Raw genomic sequence first — 11,858 nt, forward strand, 5'->3', positions numbered from 1 at the left:
CTACGATGTTCTGATGAAGAGATATAGGTTTTGCTAAACGGTTGCTAGGCTAACCTGCTTGGTTGCTATGGGCGTGGCTTAACATCTGCCATTTGATGATACTCTAAGCTATGAGCGAAACGAACCAACCCCCGTGTCTCTACGATGTTCTGATGCAGAGATATAGGTATTGCTAAATGGTTGCTAGGTTAACCTGTTTGGTTGCTAGGGGCGTGGCTTAGCATCTGCCATTTGATGATACTCTAAGCTATCAGTGAAACGAACCAACCCCCATGTCTCTACGATGTTCTAATGCAGAGATATAGGTATTGCTAAACGGTTGCTAGGCTAACCTGTTTGGTTGCTATGGGCGTGGCTTAGCATCTGCCATTTGATGATACTCTAAGCTATGAGTGAAATGAACCACCCCCATGTCTCTACGATGTTCTGATGCAGAGATATAGGTATTGCTAAACGGTTGCTAAGTTAACATGTTTTGTTGCTATAGGCGTGGCTTCGTAGCTTAATGAAGTTTCAGGGATACTGATTGGTTGCCTGAGCTAAATGAGCCCACCCCCTTGTCTCTACGACGCTGTGTTGCAAAGATATCCATCTGGACTTTTTATAATGGGAGTCTATGGGAGCGGTTGCTAGGTTGCTGTAAATGGTTGCTATGGGCGTGGCTTCGTAGCTTAAGGAAGTTCCTGGGATACTGATTGGTTGCCTGAGTAAAATGAGCCCACCCCCTTGTCTCTAAGTGGTTGTACTGCGAAGTTATTCAACATGGGACAGTTATGACGCCTTATATGGGCATGTTTCCTGTCCCATTATAAGTCAATGGGGAATTTTCGGGGGCTCTTACGTCCCAGGGGTGCAACTTACACCCCATTGTGAGGTAAGTTCCTACAGAGCCTGCCAGCTTCTTCAAAGGTGGTAACTCGCAAGTTTCTACGACATCCTCGCTTTGAGTTATGAGCCGTCAAAGTTTGTCGCAATGTTAAGTCTATGGGAAATTAGGTGGTTTTGAGAGTCCGGTTTTCGAAAACCAGAACCCGGATCAGTTAGAAAAGATATAGCAACTCAAGTCAGACCAGCCTGAAGGTTTGTGGAAAGTTTGGTGGATGTAGCTTGAAAGCTCTAGGAAGAGTAGCAGTCAGAAATTTGGGGGATCAGAAGAAGAAGAAGAAGAAGAATCGGAAGAATAATAATAAGCTTAGATACAAGATCAGTATGTTGGCTCTGTCAAGCCAACATAATAAACCGCTAAAGTAATATATCAGGCGGTGAGGTAAAAAGAAATGACCGTTAACGTTCAAATGATGCGAGCGTGCGGCTCTTTGCAGAACAGAGAAGGCACGCGTTCGCGCACATATCAGACGCGTGCACTAAATAAATAGAAATGCAGTTTTAATTGTGGTATCGAATTAAACTCCTGTTTAATAGCTGTCAGAAATCGGATTTATAACATTCGTCTTGACATTATTACAGATTTGACTCTGATCATAAATTTTCCATACAATGACATAATAAATAGAAATGACCAGTACATCACGTCGCTACGTTCACCATGGGGTTAATTCACGGCGTTATTTGAGGACGTGCAGGCTAGGAAGTTTCTGGAACGTAAGCAACAATTCTAAGAAATGGAACGTTGCCAAGACGTCCTCAGAACGTGGTCACAAAGTAATGTCACGGTGACCAAATGAAGACGAACTGGCGACGTCTTCAGAACGTACTGTGTTTGATTGTGTGTGTTATATTTCCCTCATCAGTAGGGGTTTAAAGTGTCTAGTTTGTTTTAGTTGTTTTATAAAAAAATTAAAAACTAAAGAAAAAACTTTGTTTGTATGCAAAACATGCACTTTGTGTATTTGCACGTGTACAGGTCATGAAATGGGTAGAATTACAATCCACACACATAACAACGCTCAGTTCTCAGAATTATCAACAGAGCAGAGAGGTTTTTTAAACAACGAAAACGCTGCATTTTTTTCTGATGTTAGAGGCAGAGCTTTTCTTTGGGCTAGCAGTCTGTGACTCACAGCTGAATGAACCCTTAGTGGTGAGGAGTTCATAAGTTCAACACCTGTTCTAAAATGAGTTCACCTGCATTTATCCCTAAAATGTTTGATCTCTGAGTATCCTCAGTTGGTGCTTCTGGCTAGCGAGACAAATGAGCAAAAAAAGGTCATCAAATAATGCCAGTTCTTTGCTATTCAAAGATGTAGGAAGTCATTTTGTTTATTTAAAAGCTGATTCAGCCTGACCTCACGCAGCACGCCAGCACTATATGTGGAAGGTCATATGCTGGCAAACAACAAAAAATGCTGATTATACATTCATGGCACTCAAATCCACAATTCTAAATTGTGCGTATGAAATAATAAAAGTACACAAAATACGACATCTGATTAAATTCAAAATCATTACACCCCAATATAATATGTAAGGAATAATTGACTCCGGTCCTTTCAATTATCGAAAGTTAATGCACACCCCGAGGTGGTAATGCGGCCACGACGCGAAGCGGAGTGACAAACTTTGTCATTTAAACCTGTGTGATTTTCTTTCTTCTGCAAAACACAAAAGAAGATCTTTTGAAATTTACATTTACATTTATGCATTTGGCAGACGCTTTTATCCAAAGTGACTTACAGTGCATTTAGTCTATACATGTCTTTTTTTTTATCAGTGTGTGTTCCCTGGGATCGGACCCACAACCTTGCGTTGTTAGCGCAATGCTCTACCAACTGAGCTACATAAGAACACTGTACCAAATATGTTGGTAACAGAAAATCGTTGGTCCCCATTGACTTCTGTTGGACACAAAACCAATGCAAGTCTATAGGGACCAAGGGTTTTCTGTTCTTCTTTTGAAAATATCTTCTTTTGTGTTCTGCCGAACAAAGAAAGTCATACAGGTTTGAACCGTGTAAGTAATGACAGAATTTTTCATTTTGAAGGTTGACTTATGCTTTAAGCCAAGACAAGACCTTAGTTAAGAATACTTTAGTAGTTTTTACAAACACACCTTACAAGAAATCATGCTTTCAGTATAGAACCTCCCCAATAAGTTTAAACAGCTTATCTAAAGCCACTATAAACAAATATACCCGTTTACTTAGGGCTTTTTACTGTAAGTGATGCATATAAAAAATTCAGTTAAATGTTTGTTTACATTTAAGTTTTTACCTTATTTAAACATTGTCCCTTATTTCTCTGTAAGGTTATGTAAAGTCTGTTGGATTTTCATTGTGAATGAAGCATGATATATAAACAAACCAGCCATGCCTATCTGGGTCTCTCTGTGTCAGACAGCAGGTGCGGTTCTGTTGACTGCATAAATGTCTACGCCTGGATTCATGTTGAACTTCAGATAAAACATCAAACGTTCACCAGTAATGAGAAAAATAACTCTCTGCAGTTTTATTTGATCCCGGGGTTGTTGTGTGTATACATTGTTACTGACGACCAACAGCACCGAAAGAAAGGACTTACCTCCTACAGAAAAACATTTGCATGATTTTTGCATTTGTCTTTCTGAGGAGAGAGCAATGAATACATTTACATTTATTCAAAGCTACAATTGACAAACAGGCTAAGAAAGGAGTTAACAATCTCACATGTGCAGCAGTACAAATATGTCTAAATGTGACTAGAAAAGTACAAAGCTAGAAAATGCATCAGAACGAAGCTCCTGTACCTAAAAACAACGTCATGTTAATTTGTAACAAAAATCTCATCATAAAGTTCATGTAATTTTCTCCTCCAGTAACAGTGAAATACCAAAATACCAGTAACTTTAGTTAAAAAACCATTCATAGATATCATGAGCTTCTTGATATTCCTTGTGTCTCGCTACATGATCGCAGGCCGTGCAAATCGTCAGAACAAACTCTTGATTCTGTAATATTAAATGAGGTCGTGCTGAGAAATGTCTCCTCCAGTTAAAGTACCTGCGATACGCATCTTCATCTCTGTCCAGCTGCGTCAGATATTCTGCCAGTGACTTTGCGTCTGGGAAGTCGTCCACGTGAATGAAGGCGTCACGCGGTGCAAACCTCTCATAGTTCTTTCTGGGAGGTCCCAGCACCACAGGTACAGTACCTGCTGACAGAGGTCCGTTAAACTTTTCCGTGATGTAGTCCTTGTGGATGGAATTCTCAAAAGACAGATAAAATTTGCAGCTGGCTATGGTGGGATAATAGTCTTCATCAGATAGTCTCCCAGCATAAGCGCTTCCAAACATGTGCACAGTGATGTACTTTTTAAGTTCATTGTAGTAAGTGTTCCTCTTGCCGACACCTGTATGGGCAGAATTGTTACTTACGATCCAACAGACCAGTTTGTCCTTTTTGGGAATTGTAAAATCCTCATTTGGAGTTTTGTTGCTGGTCAGTCTCAGCCGCACAGGAATGTCAGCGTCCTCTCTATAACTGAGAGTCAGATTAAAGAGGTTTTCAATCCCTGGAATTTTCTGCGTGTTTGTTGGCGATTCTAAATGAAGCCAGATCCACTTTTGGAACGGGGGACGAGGAGATGGTGGAAGGGTGGACAGGTCCCAACTAATACCCCGGTGATAAACAAGCACAGCGTCTGAACTGCTGTAGAGAGCTCTATCGTCCGTCAGGTGACAGCCGTCAATATTGTAAAGAGTTTTACAGTCCTTAAGATCAAATCTGTAATTTTCAGGCCAGACCCATAATAAAAGTACAGGTTTCTCCACTGTTTCATCAGCAATCGAGTTGTTCATCTCTTCATGGTGTCCATCTGAGTGTTGTTTGAATTGAGGTAGTCGAGGTGGACAGCTGGTCAGAGGTGAAGTCCAGAAATACAAGAGGTTCAGAGAGACGAGAGCGGCAATAGCCACTAAACCAGTCAGACGGCCCACAGGAATTCCAGTTAAACTTGTGCTTGACATTCTTTGATTTGAATGAGAATGAATAAAAAAAGTTGTTCATCTTTATCGTCAGTATATATCAATGTAAAATGTATTTTTATGCTAAACAATTTAAACAATACATTGTCGGGTGTATGAGGGGCTAAACCACAGTTACTTGCCTAAAGGCATCTTATGACATGATTTTATGACCAATCAATTTGCAGCTATAACGACAAATAAAAAAGCCATTTCTCCTTTGCAGGTGAGGAGTTTTTATTAGTGTGGTGTCTTTCTAAATATTGTTTAGTTGCAGGTAATGGTGGTGGGCGCTTGGTTAGAGGTGAAGTCCAGAAAAACATGATGCATAGAGAGACGAGAGCAGCAATAGCCACAATACCAGCTGTACGACATAGATGAGTTCCAGGTGAACTTGTGCTTGACATAATTTGATTTTTAAAAGAACGAATAAAAAACTTTTTAGCTTTTATCATTATCAAGAATTAGCTCACCATCAAAAAAAAGTTTAGTTGAAAAAAAAGATACAAATCCACAGAAAGAGAATATGATCCACAACACATTGACAAGTGTATGAGGGACTTTTATGCAAAGCGTCTTACAAATGAGAGCATTTACCATTTTGTCCATAAGCTATGAACAATAACCGTAGATTACCGAGCCGTGTTTAAAGTAGGATAATGGATGACGAGAGAACAATGAAAGAAACAGATTTGTTTAAACAGTTAGGGGTTAGTCAGGTGGATTCAGAACAGGCATGTTTTCAGTTGTTTTATTAGCTGAAAAGGCATTTTAGCACAGCTACAAGCCAGTTTTGAAAACAATTCTCTGCTGTAATAACAATTGTCCTTTGACGTTGTTAGCTGAAAGGCATTTTTTTGACGTCACATAAGTAGATGAATATAAGCAATGAATGTAAATAATCCAACTCGCCTGTTTTTTGCGCTTCTAATGAAAGAAGAAATCATTGTTTTGTCCCACATAGGAGTTTATTAAGGAGATCAGAACTGCGTTGTTTGAGCACTAATGGATTTGCCAGTGCTCGAAATGTGACGTTTGATGCCAACCAATCGCAGTTCAGTATGCAAACATCACAGTGACATCATCACTGCTGACATGCAACCGCATTAACAACAAAGGTTTATTTGCTTTCTCCAGAGGTTCCTAAACCGGTCCAATAAGCACATTTGTATGTGATATAGTTCAGATAATCCAAATAGAAAAACTTGACCTCGTTACCATTTATTTACAAAGTCATTTAGATGCATTTTTGCAGAACACAAAAGAGAAATTTTGAAGAACATAACCAAACAAGAATGGACCCCACCTCATTGACGTCCATAGTGTTGATACAGATGTGTTTCACAGAAGAAAGAGGCACATACAGGTTTCGAATGGCATGAAGGTAAAAACACGATGACAGAATTTTATCTGAACTATTTTGTGCTAAAATGTGTGTCCTTTGCCGTCTTTGGATCTTCTACTTTATTTTCAAGAAAAAGCACTGAACAGGTGACAATCTTGTTAAACCAATTCCATAAACAACACAGGGGTATCCTGGACTAAACCATTTGCTGTATATACTACAATAAGTGATATGTTTTACTGGATGATCATTATTATTTATGACTATTTTGTACATTTTATTCACGTCAATGATCGTGGGAGAGATTGTAGTATTCAGTTCTTTCCCAGCTAACACATGACGTACCGGTTACGTAATGTATTGGTCATTTTTGGGTAATTTCATGACGTACCAGCTGTACGTAGCTGGCACGTCCCAAGCAAGTAATTTCATTACCATTAAATGACCAATTCATGACGTCGCCTGCACGAACTCCAGACGTTACAAGGTAACCAAGGACGGTCCAGTTACGTACTATATTATTCGTACTACTTTGGTAATAACATACGGGTAACATAAGTGGCACGTTGCGGGCACGTAATTATCATTATTAATAAAATGTTGATTAACATTAATATTTACACGCCGCTTACTATTTAAATATGGGTGTTTAAAACGTTTGTAGCCAGGACATCGTAAATCTGTTGATTAAATAAGCCAAGAGATATTTAATACGGTACATGCAGGCCGCTCTCTGCTGTATGGGAATGTAACAGTGCGCGCCACCTGCGTGCTCAAATTAAGAACAGTTCGTGCCCAGCAGAGCTGCGTCAAAGCCCCGCCTGCAACCATAGGCAAAAAATTATGGCAAGACAGCGGCGCAAAAGGGTTTCGCACGGTTTTTACGGCGTTCGGAATTGCGATGCCGTATTTTGCGGCGCAAATACTTTTAAAACGCCGTCAAAACGGCGGTCGGATATAAACGCGTTTAATCTACTGTGTAATTACGACACCATCGGCTTGCCATAGAACGCAGGAAAGGAGATCGGATGCTAGTTTTTTGAATGGATGGCAATGGGTTTTGTTAACCGTTACGGGTTCTCCAATTGGAAGTATTATGTGAATGTATTATGTGAATGTAAGTGCGCGCCTCCTGCGCGTTCAAGATCAGAACAGCGCATGCACAGCAGAGCTGGGTCTAACAGGAGGACCGATCGTTTCTCCGAAGCGGCGCCTGAAGTGGACATATAAAAAGACCAACAATCACATTAAGTAAATATCTTATATTTGATGTGTTTTTTTGTCATATTTATGCTTCTGTAGGCCTAATTATTTTTCTGTCGTGAATCATGCTCGATGCTATCTTTTAAATAACTGTTATATAAAGTTAAGTATCTGAACAAACACTTTGTTGTTCATTTGAATGTTTTTAAACATGTTTGTATACTGTTTTGAACGCGATTTGATAATGTTGCTAATATGTTGCTGTTAATATGTTGGTTTTATCTATATAAATGAAAAGTATTCCAACTCTGAGTCTGTGTCATTATATGTTATTTAAAAAGTCTCTAAAATAGTTATGGGCAAATAAGGACAAGTTAAATTAGTTGTACTGCATGTCCGCCCAAAGAATATTGAATGAAATATTTAAATGACTAACTGGTTCCAAACACAATTTTTTTAATCCATTACGTTTTCACGACGTGGCCACGACCGCAGATTACGTCACGAGGTTATGTCGAGGCGACGAATTGCAACGACGTAAATTTGGTCATAAGATTACGTTGACGTTGTAACAGTCACGTATTTTGGCTAGCTGGGTTGCTGCCATTTAAAGTAGGGATGCACGATATTATCGGCACGCCGATATTATCGGCAGATAATGGCTTATAAATTAATTATCGGCATCGGCCCGATAAAGAAAATAATGCCGATATGCCTCACCGATAGGAAGCTGTAATTAAATCATGCTTGTAAAAGCAGCACATTCTTACATTAACTGAGTGCGCAAAGAAATCCATCTCTGCGCCCGTCAGCCGCGCACTGCCTATTGATTGATTAACGTTTTTAACTAAAACACAGAATAAAAATAAAGTTGAATCCTGCCCATTGTCCATCAGGAGTAGACTTTGAACTTGAGCTCAAGCGTGCATAATATGCAACGCGCCGCCCTGTGACTTTCGTCTCTGCACACTGCCGTTTTGTAGTCTCCATTTCAAAGACACCTAATTAATATTCACCAAATTCATTTTCCAAATGTTTTAACAATTTCAGGACACCTGGCCCAGCAAACAATGACCTGGCAGTGCACCGGCGGTTTTTGGGCGGCATAGATTCAGCGGCTTAACGCAGTCGGACCACCGTCGGCACACTGTCGATAAGCTGATCAATGTAAAAAAGCTGTCGGTCTGCCAGCTTTTTTGGGGTGGCACGCCACCAGCGGCTTGCCGCTGCTGGACCTCTGTTGGAACAGCAGTGGCAAACTGGGCGGCACTGATTCAGCGGCTTGACACAGACGGACCACCGTCGGGACATTGTCGGCAAGCCGACCAATGTAAAAATGCTGTCGGTCTGCCAGCTTTTTTTGGGTGGCACGCCACCAGCGGCTTGCCACCGCTGAGCCTCTGTTGGTACAGCAGTGGCTAAATGATAGTGTTCTTCTAAGCTCTAACAGGATATTTTAAAAAATACAGTCAAAGGCATCGATGGAATACTGGCTAAATTATTTAACAGGTAAATTTTAGTATATGTATATATACAGGTGCTGGTCATATAATTAGAATATCATCAAAAAGTTGATTTATTTCACTAATTCCATTCAAAAAGTGAAACTTGTATATTATATTCATTCATTACACACAGACTGATATATTTCAAATGTTTATTTCTTTTAATTTTGATGATTATAACTGACAACTAATGAAAGCCCCAAATTCAGTATCTCAGAAAATTAGAATATTGTGAAAAGGTTCAATATTGAAGACACCTGGTGCCACACTCTAATCAGCTAATTAACTCAAAACACCTGCAAAGGCCTTTAAATGGTCTCTCAGTCTAGTTCTGTAGGCTACACAATCATGTGGAAGACTGCTGACTTGACAGTTGACCAAAAGACAACCATTGACACCTTGCGCAAGGAGGGCAAGACACAAAAGGTCATTGCAAAAGAGGCTGGCTGTTCACAGAGCTCTGTGTCCAAGCACATTAATAGAGAGGCGAAGGGAAGGAAAAGATGTGGTAGAAAAAAGTGTACAAGCAATAGGGAAAACCGCACACTGGAGAGGATTGTGAAACAAAACGTAACTCGGACACATTTCTTACCGGCATGCATCTCGCGCTGATCACCGGTGATCGGTTCTGTGCAGAATTTGGCCATCTCAAACGAGCCTATTTATAACAGAAGTGTGCCCTATTTGCCCTGCACAAAGGCAATACGATAAAGGCATATTTCGTAAAACTGCAATGGAAACACTTTTTGTCGTATTTACAAGTCACGTGACGTATAAAAAAGTCACATGACCATTCGCGGTATGTTTTGGAAGAACATTTGGAAAGATAGGATGTAAGGAATTCACATTAAGTAATATCTTATATAGCCCAAATGCAGGAAAACGAGTGAGTGCAGTATGGAGATTTATTAGGAACAGTGAGGTAATAGGAAAATATATAAGGAAATATAGACATTTCTTTTCACTCTTTCATCACAGTAGGTGGCACTATGCACTAAAGTTAGTTTGCAACCTGCCATAAAATGTACAAAGAAGCAGTACGGCCAGAATGACTTATCGCGAGAAGAATCAAATTACACTTTAATCGCATAAAATTATTTAATGGAAACGCAGTCATTCCGTGATATTGCTTTAATTTATATTATTTTAATTGACATTTAAATTTGGCGCAAATCTGTAATGGAAACCTGGCTACTGCCGGTGTGAACGGGGAATAACGCTCCTACTGGTTACCCAAAATAATACTGGTTAGACATATATGTGTATATATATATATATATATATATATACACGTTAACTTTTCACACGTAAACAACACGTTTGGTACACGTTAAATACACCTTGAGTACGTGTGAAATACACGTTGTTGACGTGTACTTAACGTGTTAAAATTTGCGCGTTTTTGAACCACTTGGCCTTCCATAGATGTGTGGCGTGAGTGCGTGTGAAAACAGGCAAAACCGTGTGTCACACGGCGAAAGCGTGAGAGTTGGCAGCGCTGATACATGTAATTTTCTGCCTTGATTCCTGAGTTGATTCAGTCAGTAATGCATTACTGTTTACAGTCATTTGGAACAACAAGAAAGTCGATTTAGTTTAATCCAACGTTATTTCTATCCACTACATGCCCAGCAAACACAGAACGTTCCCCTAACGTTAGTTTTTGGGAACCAAAAAATAACGTTCTAAGAACGTTCTTTTCAGGTTTTATTTTTTTGCAACCAGAAAATAACGTTCCCAGAACGTTGCAGGCTGTTTTTTTTTTAAATAACCAGAAAATCATCCCTGATGGTTATTTTCTGGTTATTTTTTTGCAACCAGAAAATAACCAGAATATAACGTTCTCTGATGGTTATTTATTGGTTATTTTTTGCAACCAGAAAATAACCAGAAAGTAACGTTCCCTGATGGTTATTTTCTGGTTATTTTTTTGCAACCAGAAAATAACGTTCTCTGATGGTTATTTATTGGTTATTTTTTTGCAACCAGAAAATAACCAGAAAGTAACGTTCCCTGATGGTTATTTTCTGGTTATTTTTTTGCAACCAGAAAATAACCAGAAAGTAACGTTCCCTGATGGTTCCTTTTTTGGCCATTTTTATGGTAAAAATAGTTAAAACTGGTAAACGTCAGTGACATGTGCAATACATAAATTATAAGATCATGTAACCGGTCCTACTCGCCCCGCTTTGCCCGTGCCTCGAACGGGCGCTCTAACGAGGAGGCTAAAGACCGCAGTCTCTAGCGTCTGTCGCTAGAGCGTCTCTGTTGGTCAGGGAGTGAGGTTTACACACTGCACAGCTCTTCACTAGCTGGCCTCCGTTACAATCACATTGAAAACCAAATGAAATTAATAAATGTGCCCTTTAATGGCTGAAAATAATAAACTAGTTAAGCTAAATGAAAATACAATCATCTATATCCATGTGTATTTCTTTAGTGTGGTTGTCTGTTACTGTATGTGTGTGCGCTCGAGCACGTGCATTCTCCGCTCTGCCGCGCACTCCCGTCATTTAAAAATTAACGGTCATTACCTCACCGACTAACACATTAGTTTAGCGGTTTATTTATTTTAATTTTTTTATTTAAAACCGTACAGATTTGAGAGTAGACTTATATTTTCGTGATTTTCGATTGATTTGACTCATCTAAATCAACAGACCATGATGAAAGGACTGAAACTCAGGGCTTTTGATTGTGTTATCTAAAGACGGAGCCGCGCTATACTTCTGTGGTGAGACAAGAATATTGTTAGCCTGAAGATAATTAAATGTTTATTCTTCTGTCAATAAAAATCTGTGTTGAAGTCATTGGTTATTTTATTTCGATATCTATAATGTCTGATGTTGAGGTAGGCCTACACACAGTGTGGTTTTATTATAAATGATATACTGTGCTGTTTAAATCG

The 11,858-nt window shown here is 39.4% G+C and overlaps 1 protein-coding gene across 1 annotated transcript; it reads right to left on the reverse strand.

Moving 5' to 3' along the window:
- Nucleotides 1-1,705: 1,705 nt before the first annotated feature.
- On the reverse strand, nt 1,706-5,981 carry LOC130568156 (4-galactosyl-N-acetylglucosaminide 3-alpha-L-fucosyltransferase 9-like). The gene is made up of 2 exons (XM_057356852.1): nt 5,810-5,981; nt 1,706-4,901 (listed from the first exon to the last, which is right to left on the reverse strand). The coding sequence occupies exons 1-2, from the start codon at nt 5,857-5,859 to the stop codon at nt 3,782-3,784; spliced, it is 1,170 nt and encodes a 389-aa protein (XP_057212835.1). The 5' UTR covers nt 5,860-5,981; the 3' UTR covers nt 1,706-3,781.
- Nucleotides 5,982-11,858: the final 5,877 nt, after the last annotated feature.

Source organism: Triplophysa rosa, linkage group LG17, assembly GCF_024868665.1.
Source record: "Triplophysa rosa linkage group LG17, Trosa_1v2, whole genome shotgun sequence".
Lineage (NCBI taxonomy): Eukaryota > Metazoa > Chordata > Actinopteri > Cypriniformes > Nemacheilidae > Triplophysa > Triplophysa rosa.

What these genes read in the sequence shown, in the direction of transcription:
- LOC130568156 (XM_057356852.1), bottom strand. Translation starts at nt 5,859, where the DNA reads ATGTGGGACAAAACAATGATTTCTTCTTTCATTAGAAGCGCAAAAAAC. An exon ending in ATTAGAAGCGCAAAAAACAG is followed by an intron (nt 4,902 to 5,809) that starts GCGAGTTGGATT and finishes TTCAAATCAAAG; the next exon opens with AATGTCAAGCACAAGTTTAA.